At 35.9% G+C, this 20,745-nt stretch overlaps 1 protein-coding gene across 15 annotated transcripts in view; it reads left to right on the forward strand.

Annotated features, from left to right (window-relative positions):
- mapta (microtubule-associated protein tau a) overlaps nucleotides 1-20,745 on the forward strand; it is a 41,801-nt gene that overhangs the window by 10,929 nt on the left and 10,127 nt on the right. For 7 of the 15 annotated variants that reach the window (XM_051123862.1, XM_051123865.1, XM_051123868.1 and 4 more), the window contains exons 2-7: nucleotides 4,249-4,455; nucleotides 9,933-10,082; nucleotides 13,407-13,484; nucleotides 13,868-13,930; nucleotides 14,674-14,694; nucleotides 16,994-17,617. In XM_051123862.1, the coding sequence (XP_050979819.1) occupies nucleotides 4,269-4,455; nucleotides 9,933-10,082; nucleotides 13,407-13,484; nucleotides 13,868-13,930; nucleotides 14,674-14,694; nucleotides 16,994-17,617 (1,123 nt within the window). In that variant the 5' untranslated portion in view covers nucleotides 4,249-4,268. Of the gene's footprint in view, nucleotides 1-4,248; nucleotides 4,456-9,932; nucleotides 10,083-13,406; nucleotides 13,485-13,867; nucleotides 13,931-14,673; nucleotides 14,695-14,838; nucleotides 14,854-16,993; nucleotides 17,618-20,745 lie in introns of all 15 variants that reach the window. The other 8 variants (XM_051123875.1, XM_051123877.1, XM_051123876.1 and 5 more) reach the window with 7 other exon arrangements.

The raw sequence follows: 20,745 nt of genomic DNA on the forward strand, positions 1-20,745 counted from the left end.
AAAAAGAACATGTTTTTGCTCTTATAAACATGAGACGCGCATAATGGTATGCAGTTGCAGAGCCACGGCCCTGATAAATGGAAAGAAGGCTGGGTCTCGAGCGAGACACCTTGAAAAAGCTGCGAGACGAGGTACAGTCAAAAATGTCCATCTAGCGCATATTAACGTAGAAAGACTAATAAAAAAAAAGCAGCAGAGCTTTGTTAACAGCTCAGAGTAATCACGTCATCTCCAAAAGTATGGTTTAACTGCCCAGTTGACCCTTGATTGACAGCCGATTCCGCCATTCTGCCCGACAAACAAATCAGACAGGAGAGTGGATTAATTTCTGTTAAAAAATTGTGTGTATTGACCACAAAATGGTATTCATTGTTTTATTTATTTATTTATTTATTTAAAAAATGACAACATTTTAAAGCCGAGACCATACAATGTTTCATACACTCTAAAAAATTTTTTGTTTATTGTCAATTATTGTTTAAAATGTATTATATTGCTGGTTTAAAATAGACTGGAACTAATAAAAACACACAGAATTACTAGAGGCAACAGCAATAATCAAAAGATGAACATTTATTATTAAGCAAGAACACATGGACAAAATGCAAGAAAAATTTTATTTATTTAGGTGAATATTTACAATATTACATGCATTTAAACTCATTTAACAAGCATTTTAGACATAAAAATGTAACATTTAAAAGTAGAATTTTAATTTTAGTGTATTTTTACCAATATAGCACTAATTGTCAGGCTGGTGTGTTGCCGAAATCTGAGCCGGTGAAGGCAAACTTAAGACCGCGGCCTCGCGTTTCACTCGTAGCTGAAAGATGCCGTGATTGACTCCAAAAACTGCCCATAAACAAACAGTACTGACATTAGAAAACATATTTTAAGATTAAACTTAGTCTAATAACAAATAAAAATAAAACCATTTATTTTATGCAAAGCAAAAGGCATTTCCATCCTGCGAAACAACCACTGCTGACGCAGCTGACTGACATCTCGTCTTTATGTTGCGTTGCGCAAATTAATACAATTTACAGCACAGTAGAGACTTTATAAATGAAATAAAATGTATACAAACCTTTATTTCACTGAAGAAGTGCAAATCGGCGGCGCTGAGAACCGGCCTCTCCTGTAGAGGACTCAAAAGGCCCGTGCTCTGACTGACTCTAACTCAGCGGCTAGGTTGTTTCGTCAGAGACAGGCTCAACCCAGCGGTTGGGTAGAAAAAAATAACCAAGTGTTAAAAATGACCCAGCACCTGGAAATAAAGAATATTAAAAAATAACCAAATAAATTGACCCAACAAGTTGAACCTAGCTTTTGGGTTAAAAAATAACCCAGTACCTGGGTAAAAATATGAAAAATAACCCAATAAAATTACCCAACGGGCTGAAACCAGCATTTGGGTTAAAAAATTAGCCAGCATTTTTTAGAGTGTACCAGAAGTAACTGCTCTGTCTTGTCTGTTGGCATGTTGTCAGTTTCCTTTGTTCCGTGATGTATTTTTCACTGGGTGAGAACATGTATAGTGTGAAAGCGGCATTGTTTGTCGGACACAGCAACAGTAACTACGGAGGGCGGGTTTTTGCGAAGGGTCAGTTTAGACCAAAGCAAACTTTATTTGTCAGTGTGTTCTATATGCCATACCAGTAATCTTAATTCTGCATTCACACAGCGCACATGACAGCAATTTACTGGTAATGTTACAGCTTCTCATACCGGTAAACTGCCTGAAATGTACAGGTATTTTTGAAAAAGTCCTGTTCAAACGGTAATTTACCAGTAATGTTCCAGTAAAGACTGTGTGTGTGAAAGGGGCTAGTGTTTAACACTTTTAATCCTCAGATGATGAAACTAAATAATGCATGACATTTTCTGTGACAGTACATCTCATAAATATTTAAAGGTATAGTTTACGCAAAAACAAAAGTTCTGTCATCATTTACCCACCCTAATCATGCTGTTCAAAAATGTAGGTTATTTCACATCAGGTGAGGTCGGTTAAGCTTCTGTTTACTATATTTGATGTGCTCTATGGATGTGCATTGTTCAGTTTGGATAAATTGAATCTGTTGATCATATAATCGATTGCGTCTCTTCAGAAGACTTGGATTAAACCTCTTGATTGTTTTGTGGGAAAATGTGAAAAAAATTGGTTGCGTAGACTTTCAAAAATGCAGAGAATATTTAAAATTTCTCTGTTTGTGTTCTGAAGATGAACAGTTTTGAGAATGACTTTAGGGTACATGAGTATATGATTAACATTGTCATTTTTTAGTGAACTGTACCTTTAATAAAATGCTGATTGTGACTGGTTCTCTGTTGCTAAGCAACCTGCTGTAACATTCTAGCTCCACACATCTGTTTTACATTGTAAAGGCCTGTTCACACTAAGAATGATAACTATAAAGGTAACGATACCGTTCTAATATTTATCCACGCCACAAATATAATAATAAAGGCACAGGGTAACTATATCACTGGAATGACTTACAGAATGATTTTTTCTAGCCGATGAACGATACAAACATTGACACCCAATCAGATTAAATTGCACTATAATGAGCTCAAGAATTTAAAGCGACAGACGAGTGTGCGCTTAGAATAAACACAATATCGTTCACTGGTGTGGACGCTAATATCGTTATCTTTATAGTTATTCTTGGTGTGGATGGGCCTTAAACATTTGGCATCACAATTTAGGTTAAAACATGGCATAACCTTGCCTTAACCTGTAGTTTATTAAGGGTTAGTGATAAGAAAAGCTCTTTAGTGTGCTTTTTCTTGATTCTTCAGCCTAGCTACTCTGAATGGGTGTAACTCTTAGATGAAGATTAGATTAATACTTTTATTCAGCACGGATATGTTAAACTGATTTTTAAAAAGAGATGGTAAGAGTTGAATTATTACTGAGATTTCTGTTTTGAATAAATGCAAAGAATCATGAAAAAGTATCACAGGTTCCAAAAAAACAAAACAAAAATTAAGCAGCATAAATCAGCATATTAGAATGATTTCTGAAGAATCATATGACACTGAAGACTGGAGTAATGATGTTGAAAATTCAGCTTTGCCATCACAGGAATAAATTATATATAAAAGTATATTAAAGAAATCTGTTATTTTAAATCATAATATTGTTTCACTAATTATGATAGTTTTGATCAAATAAATGCAGCCATAATGAGCATAAAATCCTTTAAAAACATTACTAATCTCAAAATGATGTGTGTGTATGGGTGTTGAAATGTCATTACATTCCCATTACACTAGAAGAATAAGCAAAACACACAGTTTCTAAGTGCTATAAGCACACGTCATAATGAGCAGTCAGGATGTCTGGAGGGCTGGGCGCTGCATGATGACTCTGTGTTTGTATATGTAGGATGAATAGTGCATCAGGACGGCTGTGAACTATCCAACTTGTATAATCAATTTTGGGCTGGGTAGCTAACCAAACATGTACTACTAATGACATGGACGTTTAATATTAGTCATTACAGTATTACAAAATAATTATGCAGTCATTTGGATTTCTAACAGCTCATAGCTCTGGAGCGGGAGTGTCCCGTCTAAAAACATCAGTTGCTGTCAGTGGAAAAAAAAGGGTGTTTTCTGTCATTTGACAATTAGAAGGTTAATTACATTGTGTCGTTGTGTTACTTAAAAGGCGTGAGTCTTTTATATTGCAAATAAGAACATACCAATGCAGTTTTGCGCACGTAGTGTGATACAATGGTTTAAATAAAGTGGCCACAGAAAGGCTCGCAGGAGGTGCACTTGACCTGCACTATTTTAGGCCGCATGGCAGTAACCTTAAGCTAGACCGGCATGTTTGGCAGTATAAATATCCAGGTTCACATCAGCGCTCTGGCTCTGTTTACATTGAGCTTGTGACAACCCCGTGTGAAGCCAGCGGAAGAGACGAATCCTGATGATTGGATATTGATTTAACCCACGCTGTCCTTCAGAAAAGGTGGTGGACGCCTCTACTGTTGACTCACCATATGGTTGGTCTGACAGTTGTTTCTAAGGGTTCTGCTAATGGATTGTGGATTTTTTTTCACGGAAATAATTTTTTTCTCTTGTGCTGAAAAGCCATTTTTGCCAGAAGGAATCAGAGCAAGGCAAAAGCATTTGAACCACTTTTCTCTCATGCATCCACTAACGTATTCCATCTTTTTTCCCTTCTTTATACCCTTCTTACCTTTACCCTCTGTCTTCCCTTCCCCCCTCCAGTATCCTCGTTTGGACTTGCTATGGACCAGCAGCACGATTTATTGAGCTCCTCGCCCAATAGCCACACAGCTCACTACAACTCTGGCGATACCATGGCAACCTCTCTTTCTGGAATGACCATCAACGATCATCACCATGGCAACCAGTTCCATAAGGAGAATGGAATTGCGGTGGGGCTCGTGAGACCGGGGGACTGTCCAATGAAAGGTGAGCTCACGCCTGTGGGAAAACAGGTTGGTTGTGTCACAGCCAGTCAAAACAAATACACACTTACTGATTAACTGATTAGTCAGAACTATTAAACAAGCTCTGCGGTGTGAACAGGGTGTGTGTGTGTATCATGACAGCATGCTCATGTAGTTGAAGGACAAGTTTTAATTGTCCTTGAAGGACATACTGGTATGCAAACCTTCTACCACAACTTAAAGGATTAGTTTACTCCAGAATGAAAAATTCCTTATAATTTACTCAGCCTATGTCATCCAAGATGTTCATGCCTTTCTTTCTTCAGTCGAAAAGTAAGTAAGGTTTTTGAGGAAAACATTCCAGGATTTTTCTCCACGTAGTGGACTTCAATGGGGACCAATGGGTTGAAGGTCCAGACTGCAGTTTCACGATTCCAGCCAAGGAATAAGGGTCTTATCTAGCCAAACGATTGGTTATTTTCTAAAAAAAAAAGTAGGGGTGTCAGTTTAACACGTTAACTTAATGAATTAGTTATGAAAAAATGCTAGCCCCGCCCCCAGACCTGTACATCATCTTCTATTTCATACAGTTGACTGTTGACAAATATGATGCAGGGCAGTAACTCCATAAATGCATTATGCCCTAAATGCATTAAGATATTGGGGCAAAAATGCTCCTGTATGAGTTGTTGTTTCACATTTATATATATATATATAACATATCACACAACATCACATGGGCAACAAGCAGTATGACACGAGTGCTGATTTTGTCCCGATCTATCATAAGCTAAAATGTGATTTTATACAACAGTTCAGTAAATAAGAAGTTTGATATTATGTTATATTTTAAACACAATATTGTGTGTTTTTGTGTTTTTGCTCAGTTTTTGCAGAGAACATATTACTTTGAAGCCACAGCAGAATTGTTGTGCATCTCTGGGCAACACAGCGGTGTTTAGTTTTTGAATAAATCTGCGTTTTGAACAAACTGCATGAACCAATGATTCAAAGCTCATTCATATAGAGAGCCATTTACTTCATTGAATGAATCAGCTGTTTGAAAGAATCGAATGAATGACTCATATAGACAGTATAATATAATATAATTAGAGTATAATTTCATCAACCCTTTAATTGTCACTCCCATTTTTGAACATAAACGTGAAAATGCACTATTTAAACTTGCATTTTTATAATTCATGAACGAAAACATTTGTAATCTGATTTTAAAGCACATTTTCAATGGTAATGCAATGTCTGATTTTAAAATGGTTTTCAAAGGATGAATTTTGAGATTTATATAATTTCTTATGATATCTAGCGTGATAGGGAAAAAGGCAACAAGGAAAGTCTTTTTGTGACAAAGGTCAAAACTCCTGTTAATGATGTAGTTTTTTTTGACGTGCACCCTAATTAATCTATTACTTTTCCTACATAATTTGTAACACAAAACAGTGGTAAAATATCTATTTAGGAGTCTTACACCTTTCCAACGATATATAGTTTGTCATGATTAGATTAGGATTTATTTGTAATATGGTGAAGTAAACATAGAAGTCTCATATACGGGACGGTGGCAGTTAGAGGGTTAAAATAATAATAATAAAAACATTAAAGGGATAGTTCACCCCTCAAAAATTAATTCTGTCATCTAGTCACCCTCATGTTGTTTCAAACTTTTCTTTTGTGGAATATGAAAGAAGGTGTTTTAAAGACTTGGTAACAGAGCTGTTTTGGTTACCAGTGACTTTCATTGTATGAACAAAAAAATACTGAGATAGTTTACGTTAGGCCATTGCAGTCTAGATGTTTATGTGTAATAAATTTTATGCTGAATCAAATAAAATATTTCTATTTAAAACTACAATTTGTAATGTCTACTTGATACTTTCTCATTTAATACAAAAATAGCTTTAAAAAAAATTTGTGGGTATTTTCACAAATTTATTTTGCGATTAATTAGATTAATTAATTGAAACATCATGTAATTAGATCAAAAATTTTAAACCCTAAAAAAAGTCAAATTTATGTATTTTTTAACCACAAATGCTCATCTTGCACCAGCTCTGCGTTCATGACGCATCACATAGTCACGTTGGAAAGGTCACGTGTGACGTAGGTGAAAGTACCGACCCAGTGTTTACGAAGCGAACGTGCAAAGAAAGTCAAACGCCATTTACAAAAAAGGGTAAAACAACGTTGGACTATTTTGAGGTTGGAGGCAAAATTGAGTTTTTCGCCCTACCCTACCTTTTTGAATTGAAGTACACAGGCAAAGAACTAACCACACGTGATCTTTCCAGCATGATTACGTAATTTGTGAAGTCAAGCTAGTGCAAGACAAGAAGTTGTGATTAAAAATATATATAAATTTGAATTTTTTTTTAAGAAAACGACCAGTCGTTTCACTAGATAAGACCATTATTCCTCAGCTGGGATCGTGTAGACCCCTTTGAAGCTGCATTGAAACTGCATTTTGGACCTTCAACCCATTGATCCCCACTGAAGTCCACTATATGGAGAAAAATCAGCTGAAGAAAGAAAGACATAAACATCTTTGATGACATAGGGTTGAGTAAATTACCAGGAGGCAAAGATATTTGTGTGAAGCCAATATGTTTGTTTTTAGAGTGTATAATAGATCCACAGCCAATAAGGATGAAATCGAATTATTCATAAATTATATCTATTTACATGTAGTGCACACTACTAAATATTTCAAGGGAAATGGTATGACAGGCATGATCGGATATATTTTGGCTGCCAGCGGATGATATTATGAGACAGTGTGGTTCTGTATAATACACCAGAGAATGATTTGCACATGTGAGTAATGAGATTATATTAATGACTTCATTAGCACATGAATTGACCGTGATACCACATGCATGCAGATGCGTTATCCCTCCGAGCATCAATTAGCATGACCGCTAACGTGTGTTTCCTCCCGTCTTGAGCAAATAAGCATATCGAATGATCAAAGACATTGCAGGGTGTATGATCTTCATACATATTTCAGTGATGAATGTGGCTGCAGTGGCAGCAACTCTTTGATACAGCCTTGTGTTTTAATTCCTTTACATAAACCACAAGGCTGTGCTTGACTGGGCCCTCAATCCAGGCTTTGCAGCTGCGCCGTGCCGTAATCCAGGCATGTGGGTCACCCTCCTCTCAGGACGTTCTCTGGTACTAATTCAACGCCGTCACACACCCTGCTTTCTTCTGCATGTGTGTGAGGTTTTGTGTTTTTTCTTTGCAGACCATTAGGCTTTCTGAAAAGCACACAGTAATTGGTTCTCAGTTGGGTTACAGAAAATGTACAAAGAAAGGCATGCACAGTCAATGGATGTTGAGTGAGTTTGAAACCCCCTCATTCACTGTTCCACCAAGAGTATAAACAGTTGTTTTATTCAGTAACTCAATCACACCAATGAAACTTGGCTCATCTGGTGTTCTTTATTGTGATTGCTTCAGACTTCTAGCATATAGTGTAATCAAAACTAAATTTTGGTTTCTTAAAGGAATAGTTCACACAAAAATGAAAAACTGCTGAAAACGTACTCACCCTCAGGCCATCCAAGATGTAGCTTAGTTTGTTTCTTCATCAGATTTGGAGAAATTTAGCTTTACATCACACGCTCACCAATACAGTGAATGGGTGCCGTCAGAATGAGAGTCCAAACAGCTGATAAAAACATCACAATAATCCACAAGTAATCCACATGGCTCCAAACCATCAATTAACATCTTGTGAACCCAAAAGCTGCATGTTTGTACTAAACAAATGCATCATTAAGAGCATTTTTTTAACTTGATACTGTCCTCTATCTATAATTTTGCTTTTTCTAGTGAAAAAGTTGTCTTGTCTGAATCAGGAAAGAAATATGCACAGATCAATCACAGTTTACCAGTCAAAACTGCTTTATACAAATATGTGAGTGGATTTTGATGTGAGAGGACAACAGAAGATTGTGGAAGCCCGTTTCTGCCATTGAATGAAAAATACAAAAAAGTAATTGCAACTTTTTATCTCACAATTCGTACTTTTTTTCTCAGAATTGCATGATACAAACTCGCAATTCTGACTTTTTTTTCTCAGAATTACGAGATATAAACTCACAATTGTGATTTACAAAGCCAGAATTGTGATATAAACTCGCAATTCTGAGAAATGAAGTCAGAATTGTGTGATATAAACTCACAAATTTTTAATTTTCTGATTTTTCAGAATTGCGTGATACAAACTGGCGACTGCGAGTTATAAAGACATAAACCAGCAATTTTGAGAAATAAAGTCAGAATTACAAGATATAAACTCACAGTTCTGACTTTTTTTCTCGGAATTGCGAGTTTTTAACTTGCAATACTGACTTTATAACATGCAATTGTGAGTTAAGTCAGAATTATGAGATGAAAGTGAAAAAGTGAAAGTGACGACGTATTGTCAAGTATGGTGACCCATTCTCAAAATTGGTCCACTGCATTTAACCCATCACAAGTGCACACACACAGCAGTGAGAAGTGAACACACGCACTGTGAACACATACCCGGAGCAGTGAGCAGCCATTGCTCCAGCGCCCAGGGAGCATTTGGGGGATCAGTGCCTTGCACTTCAGTCATGGTATTGAAGGTTGAAAGAGCGCTGTTCATTCACAATCCCCACCTTCAATTCCTGCTGGTGCAGGAATCGAACCAGCGACCAGCCCGGCTCTCAAACCATTAGGCCATGACTGCCCCGATATTTAAACATAGTCTTTTTTAAACCCTCAAAATTGGACTTTATAACTTGCAATTGTGAGTTTATATCTCACAATTCTGAGAAAAAAAGTCAGAATTGTGAATTTGTATCATGCAATCTTAAAAAAAATGTCAGAATTGTAAAAAAAATAGTTGCAATTACCTTTTTTAAAAAATTATTATTCAGTGGCAGAAAACAGGCTTCCATAGGAGATAACAACAGTACAAACATGCAGCTTTTGGCTTCACAAGATGTTAAATGATGGACTGGAGTGGTGTGGATTACTTGTGGATACAGTTTTTATCAGCTGTTTGGACTCTCATTCTAACGGCACCCATTCACTACAGAGGATCCACTGGTGAGCAAGTGATGAAATGCTGCATTTCCACAAATTTGTTCTGACAAAGAAACAGAAACTCTGAAATGATCTGATGGTGGGTACATTTTCAGCCTTTTTTTGGTGAACTATTCCTTTAAATTAATGATGTCGCATGATAGTCCTGGGAAAATCCGGCGCTTTTTTTGAAGAACAGTGTTTTCTAAATGTAGTTTCTTGTTTAAAACCACAGCCAATCATTATACACCAAGCATGTGTATGGAAGGAAAGGACAAACACAGCGGTGGCATTGACTGACAGTCTTTTGTAAAGGTGCCAGCTTGCCACAGAGTCTTCCGTTGTGTTGTATGTATTCACATGCCTTAAATGGGGCCATAACACTCTCTCTCTTTTTCCTCCGTGACCCCCTGCATTCTTTAGTGCGTGGCTTATATTTCCCTAGTTTACAGCCTTCACTAGTGCACACTTTCTCCCCGTTTGCTCTTCCTGTAATGCCACACACAAGGAGGAAACACTGCTCAGAGCATCTGCCGCCAATAAATAGCAGATACTGCAATGGCACAGCAGAGAGTGAGTATTTTATAGGTAGTAAAGCTAGTAGTGGCTCTAGAAGCACAGTATTCAACATTAGCTGCTTTTACAGAAGCAAAAGCTTAACATATCATTCACACATTGATGTCACCAAATTACAAATAAATGAATGTAAATCATCATAAATTGTTTTTTAAAAGGATAGTGCACCTGAAAATGAAAATTCTGTCATGTATTACTCAACCTCATGATGTTCCAAACCTCTTCGGAACACAAATTAAGATATTTTTGATGAAGTCCAAGAGCTTTTTGACCCTGCATAGACCTTAATTTTAAAAAAATCTTAATTTTATGAAGCTACGTGAATACTGTTTGTGTGCAAAGAAAACAAAAATAATTGCACACGAGAAGTATTTTCATAGCTTCATAAAATTAAGTTTTATTTTTTTTAAATTAACGTCTATACAGGGTCAGAAAGTTCTCGGATTTCATCAAAAACATCTTAATTTGTGTTCCAAAGATGAACGAAGGTCTTATGGGTTTGGAACGACATGAGGGTGAGTAATTAATGACAGAATTTTTATCTTTCGGTGAACTATCCCTTTAATACTGAGCCATTTTTTCATCTGCCCGAATAAGGAGAAATGCTTCAGTTGAGTATATGACAGCATTTTTTGACTTCCAAATGACAGATGTTAGGGGCTAATCAACACATTATGACACAACTCTCATATGCAAGTGCTGAAAAACCAGTGAGATGTGGTGCAATCATCAGAGATGTTCATCTAGTGCTTGTTTACACGGAAAACATTTAAAAAGTATTGCAATGGAACAAAAAAATGTGTTCTGTGTGAACCGTCCTTTTCTGTAAACAGTGCAGAGTAATTGCATCAATTCTGTCAGAAATCTTCTTCAGAATTTCTAGAACTGATTTACCAGTATTTCTCAAAAAGTCCTGTTCATACATGATCTCTAAGTGGTAACTTACTGGTAATTTTCAAGGCACATGTGCTTCAGTGTTTAATGCACTCTCCTTTTTGAAGTTTTAACATTTATACCAGGGGTGACATTTGATTTGGCCTCACCATTGAATCATATCTTTGTTGTATTTTTGCATTTAAAAGTAAAATATAAGTGAATTTGATTAAAAGTAAGACACCGCGAAATGGACTAAATTTCTTTCAGATATTTTGCACAATGTTTCTTGTTAGTTCAATACGCAGTTACTTTCCAGCACCGCAGGTTGTTGCTTTTATGGGTTGCCAGTGCATTCAGCTGCCATCTGTTTCTTTCCTCATTTTTTATTTGACAGTAAAATTAGTGGTGTGTTTTTAAAATTACATGTGTTCTAACAACAACTGAATTCATTAATTAGTTCTTTCCCTGCTAAGTTGAGGGATCCAGTTACAGGGAAATACTGTCGAGGTTGCATAGAGGTCACAGTGCAGTGTGACTGATTGCTCCAGCTGTTTGACATCAATTTCTTGTCTTTGAAAAGCTTTATAGTTTGCAAAAATAAAATTAAATAAAATAAAACGAGCTAAATAAATAAATATTGCTTGTAAAACAAAAATGTCTTAAATTACCTGTATAAACTGGTCATTTTTGTCAGTTAAGATGAATGCAATGTCAAATGGAACAACCTTAACACATTTTAAAAATGTCTTGCAAAAATATAATAAAATAAAACTAAATAAATCAATATTATTTGTAAAACAAAAATGTCTTAAGTTACCTGTGTAAACTGGTCATTTTTGTCAATTAAGATGAATACGATGTCAAATGGAACAGCCATAACAGATTTTAAACATGTCTTGCAAAAATAAAGAAAGAAGGGAAAAGAAAAGAAAAGAAAAAAATAATGAATATAATTATTCATTCAATTATAATAAATATTGTTTTTAAAATTTACAATTTTTAAGATTTTGAACATGTCTCGCAAAAATCTAATAAAATCAAATAGAATTAAATAAAAAAATGTTGTTTTTAAAACAAAAATGTCTTAAGTTACCTTTATAAACTGGTTGTTTTTGTCAGTTAGGATGAATACAATGTCAAATGGAACAACCTTAACAGATTTTAAACATGTCTTGCAAAAATAAATAAATAAATAAAAGAGAAAGACAAAGAAAGAAAGAAAGAAAGAAAAGAAAAGAAAAGAAAATTAAATAAAAAAAATAATGAATATAATTATTCATTCAATTATAAAAAAAGTTTTTAAAACAAAAATATCTTAAATTACCTGTATAAACTGGCCATGTTTTGTCAGCTAAGATGAATACAACGTCAAGTGGAACAACTTTAACAGATTTAAAACATGTCTTGCAAAAATAAAATAATAAAATAAAATAAATATTGTTTTTAAAACAAAAATGTTCTAATTTACCTGTATAAACTGACCATTTTTGTCCATTAAGATGAATACAATGTCAAATGGAACAACCTTAACAAATTTTAAACATGTCTTGCAAAAATAAAATAAAATAAAATATTGTTTTTAAAACAAAAATGACTGAAGCTGGGCTCACACTACAGGATTTTTAGCCCGAGAATCGGAGCAAAAATCTTGTCAAGCACCTCAATCGGTCCGGGTGTTCGGCACGGATTATCTGGTAATGTGAGATGTTCACAGATTGAATCTTGCACCTCCCAATCTGCTCTCACACAAATCGGGGCCGCCCCGATCATATCAAACATGATCATGGCTATGATTACGTCAGTACTTTCACAACAGCCAATGCGTGACCGCAAAACAGCTGCTGTACGGTCCAATGGAAAGTGGAGATGGAGGAAACTGCTTCTTATGTTTTTGTAGTAACACTGTCAGTATAATACAGTATGTTGAAAACATACCACAACCGCATGGAGCAAGAAAAGCTCTGGAGTGAAATCGTCTCAGTTTTCAACATACTGTACCGGGTGAGTGCATAAAGCTGCTAGCATGCTAACTACATTTGTAAACATTAGTTGCTGAAATGACGATGTGTTGTGTGAGATCACGTGAGGCGCTCCCTCTGTCATGATAATCTTAATAATATCTTGTAGTGTGTGATGCGCCACAATTTTCAAATCTTGTAGTGTGTGCATGTGTAAGATTTCAGGGAAGATAATCTGCAAAGATTCTCCTTATGTGTGCGCTGCAACCAGATTTCATAATCGGTTAGGATTTTAAAAATCCTGTAGTGTGAGCCAGGCTTTAAGCTTCCTGTATAAACTGGTCATTTTTGTCAATTAAGATGAATACAAATGGAACAACCTTAGCTTTTTTAAACATGTCTGTATGAGTACTGATTGTCCCAAACAACTGTAAACTCTACATTAGTTGTGCCTTATGTGTTTTTTAACCACCATTTTCTCTCACAGAGGAGTTTTCAGAAGATCGGGTGGATGTTGAGCTCAGTAATGCTGAAGGCACCTCCTCTCCTGAGGAGAAACAGTGTGGTATGCATTGCTGCACTTATAATAAAGATGCTTTGAAATGCAGTTGTCTCCCCCTTCCCTTTCAAATAGCTTTTTTATTATTATTAATTAATTTTATTTATGCAATTTCCTTGTTAAATATGCAGCTTTGTTTCCAGTTGTTTGCATATGTGTTCCCCCCTTTTTATATTGTGTAATAGTGTTGATGTGCATTAATTATCCAGTTATTTACTTTCAGCAAAGCAATTTGGAAGCTAAATAAGTCTCACTGCAGCAGAGCTGTGAAGCTAAACCTTTCATTTCTGGCGTGCTTTTTGACTTTAACAGCAGCTTCACTTTCACAAGTAAACCTGGACTTCCTTTAGTCACTTGGTGTGTAAACTCTTCAAATGACTGTTTTATAGAAAGCCCCCAGGATTCAAGACAGGAAGAGAAAGAAGATCAGTCCCAGCCTGCTGTGGCGAGCGGTACGGACCTTCTGGCTCCGTCGACTGCTGCTTTTTTTGACTGACGTGCTTTGCTTGAATGCTTTTAGTACCTTAATTTATGTGGATGCCTCTTACATCCTAATGTTATTAATTTCCTACAGCATTTTCTTTCCTCCTGATTTGTCGCATATTTTAAGCCTGCAGGATGCATTTGCTTCTGTTTGAAGTGGGCCTACTGGTAACAAGAATGCCATCTTGGATGCAAGTGCCATTTTTGCTTTGAAATCCTTTTTGTTGCGCTTACATTGGGGTGATTTGTAAAGTGTAAGGTAATATCCATGTCTCAAGCACACAGTTTGATTTTGACATCACTGCTGCGGCATGCTGACAGGTTTCAGGCTTTTAAATCAAAATAAACTCGAGGGAGACTCCAGTCCCATTCTCGGTTTAGTTCCCATGTGATTAGTCACACAGACCTCAGAGAGCTCAGCTGCTTTTGCCAGTGTAGGTGTGATGTTATGCCAAGTCTGGAATTAATGCTTTGTGCCAAATAGGATCTCAGCCAAAGCTCTTTCCCTTACAGGTCACAGTGCTTTAATTGCAAGTATTTGTTGCTATTGTGATTTCCAACTGAAGTGTAGTATACTGATGCTGAGATTTCACGCTAGGTTATAGTGTTTATAGTCTGCAGCTGAAATTACTGGATAATATGCTATGCAATTCTCTAATGTTGTCTTTTATCCTTTTCTCTCTGTTTGCTACGCATCCTGATCATTAATAAGCTGGTGGAATGGCGTCTGCAGGTAAAACACAATTTTTTTACTCCTACACAACTACCACATTAGTGTCATGCTTTGTAGAAGAGTCATTATGCTATGAATTATGAACTCGTAGATTTTGTTTTAAAAAATAGTACACTGTTTGTTTTCTCTGTCTTGTTCTGGTAGTACTCCACCTCACTGGTTTGTATCTTGTACTAGTTATTTGGTTTTGTGAATTCACAGAGATCCATTTTATTTGAATAATCAGGAGCAGCTAGGTGCTTTTAAAGAGCAAACTCCAATCATTTTTCACTTAAATAGGTAGAAGAAACTATGAACCATTAACTGGTTGATTCCACACAAAAGTGCAAACACAGTTGCTCTGTTTATTTAGCAAACAGTTTAGCTCAACCAATGGTGGACATTTGGGGTGGAACTGTTTCTGTTTTCCCAACCAATGGCAGAAAGGAGGAATGTTTGTTTGTTAATTGCTGACCTTGTAAAAAAGAAGAGCACTTGTAGTGTACTTGAAATCTTAAGATCTTTTTGGAAATCTGTACACTTTCATGACTATGATTCTTAACACTTTTAAATTATAATTGTTACTGTAAAGTACATTTTACAAAAAGTACACTTTCCAAAAAGTAAAAATGTCCATGCTTTAAAGAAATACACTTATTTTGATGTCTTGACTTACATATAAAATTTGTGATTAGTTTTAAGTGTTGTTATTTCAGTAAATTTAAATTTATGTATTTTTTAAAATTTTACATGACATATTTAAAATGTAATACATGACATAAATGTTTTAATAGAAATTACATTAAAGTTTATTTTAGTTTACCATAAATGCTTGCCAGTACATTTTGACAGTACACCTTAACTATATTTGAAACACAGTAAAAGTGATTATGAAATTACATATAGATATGTAAATAAGTCCTAATTCAGAGGGCCAAAAAGCACTCTTGCATTTAATGTACATTTAAACTATAATACATTTTTTTAACTTGTAAATAACATGAAATTAAGTCACATTCAGCTCACATGTAAGTATACACTACCAGTCACAAGTTTTTGGATAGTAAGATTTTTAACGTCTTTTAAGTTAGTCTCTTCTAAAAGCAAAAACTATAAAAAAATGTGAAATATTTTTACTATTTAAAATAATAGTTTTCTACTTGAATATATTTTAAATGTAATTTATTTCTGTGATCAAAGCTGAATTTTCAGCATCATTACTCCAGTCTTCAGTGTCACATGATCTTTCAGAAATCATTTTAATATGCTGATTTGCTGTTCAAGAAACATTATTATTATTATTATTATTATTATTATCAATATGTACAACAGTTGAGTATTTTTTTTTTCAGGATTCTTTGATGAATAGAAAGATCCAAAGATCAGCATTCTGAAATAAATAACTTTTGTAACATTATACACTATACCATTCAGAAGCTTGGAGTCAGTATAATTTATTAATTTTTTGTTTCTTTTGGAAAGAAGTGATAGTAATTAATATTTTTATTTAGCAAGGATACTTATAAGTGATGATATAAGTGATGATAAAGATATTTATAATGTTACAAGTTTTTCAGATAAATGCTGTTCTTATGAACGTTTTTTTTTTCATCAAAGAAACCTGAATAAATTATACTTGGCTGTTTTCAACATAATAATAATAATAATAATAATAATAATAATAAATGTGTCTTGAGCAGCAAATCAGAATATTAAAATGATTTCTGAAGGATCATGTGACTGGAATAATGATGCTAAAAATTCAGCTTTGAAATCACAGGAATAAATTACATTTTAAAATATATTCAAATAAAAAACAGTTTAAATAGAAAAAAAAAAATCACAATTTTACTTTTTTGCTGTACTTTGGATCAAATAAATGCAGGCTTGGAAAGCAGAAGAGACTAAAAAACAAAAAAAAAACTTTTGGTAGTGTATTCTTTTAACATATATTTTTAAAAGTAGTCTAAGTGTACTTCTTTTTTCACAAGGTTAGTGGCACAAAAACTTCATTCTTCATGTTTAAAAATACTTTTTGCAAGCAATCTTGCTCTTCAATTGTACCTATCAGCTCATATTTCTGTGTTCAGTGTTCAGTCCAATTTCATCACAGCTGTTTGTTTTGTATGTTAGCAAAGGCCAGCAAACCAGTTTATGTTTGCCCATTGTCTTTCCTCTACGGTTATCACCACAAATATTTTTGTTCCCTCTTTATCATGTGACAGTTTCCTTGGGAAAGTGATATAGATGTTGTCATTGCGTTCTGTAAATCTTGACTGGGACATGCATTAGTGAAAGGCAAAAGCGGCTTTGTTTCCAGCTTTAGCAGCAGGGTTTTCATCAGATGGTTATGATCAGCACTCGGACTGGAGTGGTGTAGACCACCAGGGAGTACTAGAGCAGGACGAAGACCTCCTAAGAAGCAGCTGGTCTGGACGGCCGATCCATTCCCATCATCGACGGACAGCCGTCAGTCCGGACCGCACCAGGAGCCTGTCTCTGGAGAATGAGCCACCTGTGACTTTCCTGGTCCGCAGCGCCGCCCTGGAAGACCTGACGTCCGTCGGAGAGAGGATCGCAGAAGCCAGGGCTCCCTACAGCGAAACTCTAAAGGAAGAGGAAGAACTGTCTTTTTACGGCAACGAGAGCCATGTTCAAGAAGAAAAACTTCCAGCGTGGGCCAGCAGGGCTCTCGCTGAACATGCACCTTTGGAAACCAAAGAGCATAGTTTTACAAAAACTGTACCTCAGGAACACATGGAATCACTGGGCGAAGCACAGGAGAACGTTGATGCTACATTATCAGGGGTTAATCACAACGTGAATGGCGAAGATGCCAAAAAGACAGAAGCCACTCCTCCCTCTACAAGCACAATTGGCTCTCCAAAAGGTGTCCACGTCTCCCCGGCAAGAAAATCCATGGTGCCGGTGGCTCAGTTCAAAGGTCTGTGCAGATAAGCTCACAGAATCCCAGTGCAGTGTCTCTTCCTTGGTTTGCCTCCACCTATGTTTTACAGAGCCGCTTAGCTATGCACCACTTTCTGTCTATAACGAACATCCTACCAAATGAACGGCGTGCTGAGGAGAACGATCTGTTGTCCTGCAATTGTTTGCTACACGTCGTCCTGTTTTGGGCACTCAGTCTCACTCTGTCATTCTTTTGTTCCCTCTGGTGGTCTTGCAGCCTGTTTTGCGCCGATTGATGAAATCCATGTTTGCTGGCCGTGTTTCAGTGCGCTCGGTTTGGCATGTCTGTGTGCATGAACGTGTTTGCATGTGTTCACGACACCATCTGGTGCAGCACTGCTTTAACAGATCCCCTCACTTTCATTTACAGCTTACGTTTCTTAAATGTTTCTTGAAAACTATAGAATTACGCAAGGTCCAGTTAAAAGTTAAGAAAAAGAGAGAATGCACTAGGACAAAATGTAGACTTTCTGGCTGTCCAAAGAATCTTTCTGTCAACAGTTCTAAAAAGAATCACTTTTTCTTACTGTAAAGAACATTTTTAAATCTAAAGAACCTTTTGTGGAATGTTGAAGGTTCATCATGGAACCATCATGGCTAATAAAGAACCCTTATTTGTAAAGGATTAATTCATGCCAGAATTAAAATGTCCCATTTACTCACCCCTGTGTCATCCAAGATGTTTATGTCTGTCTTTCTTCAGTCAAAAAGAAATTTAGGTTTTTGAGGAAAACGTTTCAGGATTTTTCTCCATACAGTGGAGTTCATTGGGGATTAACGGGTTGAAAGTCTAAATTGCAGTTTCAGCGCAGCTTCAAAGGGCTCTGTACAGTCCCAGCCGAGGAATAAGGATTTTATCTAGTGAAACAATCGATCATTTTCAGAAAAAAATAAAAATGCACTAGCTCGACTTGATGCATTGTGTTTTTCACCATACCCTACCTTTTTGAAGCAAAGTACACAGATGAAAAACTAATCTTTTTCAACGTGATTACGCAATGCGTAAAGTCGCTAAGACCTTTATTGCTTGGCTGGGATTGTGTAGAGCCCTTTTGAAGCTGCATTGAAACTTCAGTTTGGACCTTCAACCCACTGGCCACCATTGAAGTCCACTATATGGAGAAAAATCATGGAATATTTTTCTCAAAAACCTTAATTTCTTTTTGACCGAAGAAAGAAAGACATGAACATCTTGCATGACACGGGGTGAGTAAAAGGTCAGGAAATTTTAATTCAGGACTGAACTAATCCTTTAAAGGAGAAGTTCACTTCCAGAACAAAAATTTACAGATAATGTACTCACCCCCTTGTCATCCAAGATGTTCATGTCTTTCCTTCTTCAGTCGTAAAGAAATTATGTTTTTTGAGGAAAACATTTCATGATTTCTCTTCATATAGTGGACGTCTATGGTGCCCCTGAGTTTGAACTTCCAAAATGTAGTATAAATGCAGCTTCAAAGGGCTCTAAATGATCACAGCCAAGAAAGAAGGGTCTTATCTAGCAAAACGATTGGTTTTTCTAATAAAAAATTACAATTTATATACTTTTTAACCTCAAATGAACTCTGTGTATTCTGGTTCATGACAGTTAGGGTATGCTTTTGAAGTTGGAGGAGAAAATGAGATGGGAGTTTTTTGACATACTATAACTGTCATCAACCGGAATGCACAGAGTACACACGTAGCTAGACAAGACAAGTAGTTAGTTGAAGTTAAAAAGTATATAAATTGCCAAAAAAAAAAGTAAAAAAATAACCAATCGTTTCGCTAGATAAGACCCTTATTCCTCGGCTGAGATGGTTTAGAGCTATTTGAAGCTTTATTTAAACTGTATTTTGGAAGATCAAACTTTGGGCACCATAGAAGTTCACTCTATGTTTCAGGATCCTGGAATGTTTTCCTCAAAAACCTTAATTTCTTTTGGACTGAAGAAAGAAAGACATGAACATCTTGGATGACAAGGTGGTGAGTAAATTATCTGTAAATTTTTGTTCTGGAAGTGAACAACTGCTTTAAGAGTGTATGTATTTTTAAGACACATATGTGCATTATTGTAGACATCTTATTTAGGCCTTAAATTATAAAGTAACATTATGTACAGTACTGTGCAAAAGTTTTAGGCCACTAATATTTTCACCAGCTAAAAATGGTTTAAAGTAAGTTATTTCTATCTTTTGCTGTAGTGTGTCAGTAAAAAATATCGGTTTACATTTCCAAACATTCTGTTTGCCATTAATTGTAATAATCTAGTGAGATTTTTGTTTGCACAAGGAGTCTGACAACAGCCAGTGCTCCACACAGAGATCTGATCTCATCATCATCCAGTCTTCCTGGAATGACATGAAGACACAGAACAAACTAAAACAGAGTAAATCCAGAAGAACTGTGGCAACGTCTCCAAGATGCTTCAAGAGACCTACCTGCAAAGCTACCTGAAAAATTTTGCACAAGTGCACCTAGGGCAAAAGCTGCTGTAAACGCAAAGAATGGTCACACCAAATGTTGATTTCATTTAGTTAATAGAATGTAATTGACAAAGAAAATCTATTTATGACAGCATCCTCATTTTACAGCATTTTTACACAAGTGCCTAAAACTTTTAACAGTGCTGCAGCTTTGCAGGTAGGTTTCTTGAAGCATCCTGGAGACTGTGTCACAGTTCTTCTGGATTTAGTCTGTCTGAGTTTGTTCTGTGTCTTCATGTCATTCCAGACAGACTGGATGATGATGAGATCAGATCTCTGTGCAGAGCACTCGCTGTTGTCAGACTCCTTGTGCAAACAAAAATCTCACTGGATTATTACAATTAATGGCAAAATGAATGTTTGGAAATGTAATCTGATATTTCCTACTGACACACTACAGCAAAAGACCAACTTTAACTGACTTTAAAGCATTTTTTAGCTGATGAAAATACTAGTGGCCTAAGACTTTTGCACAGTACTGTATATCCTTCATGGAAAAGGAAACATCAGAATGCATTATGATGAATTTATAAATTCAAGATTGCAAGCCAGGTGAAAGAAATGCCTTATTAGCAACACATTAACATCAAACCGCATTGAAATCGATTTTACAGTTCTGTCACTTGTAAGGTTTAGTAAT

The sequence above is a fragment of the Labeo rohita genome, chromosome 12 (assembly GCF_022985175.1).
Source record: "Labeo rohita strain BAU-BD-2019 chromosome 12, IGBB_LRoh.1.0, whole genome shotgun sequence".
NCBI classification, from domain to species: domain Eukaryota; kingdom Metazoa; phylum Chordata; class Actinopteri; order Cypriniformes; family Cyprinidae; genus Labeo; species Labeo rohita.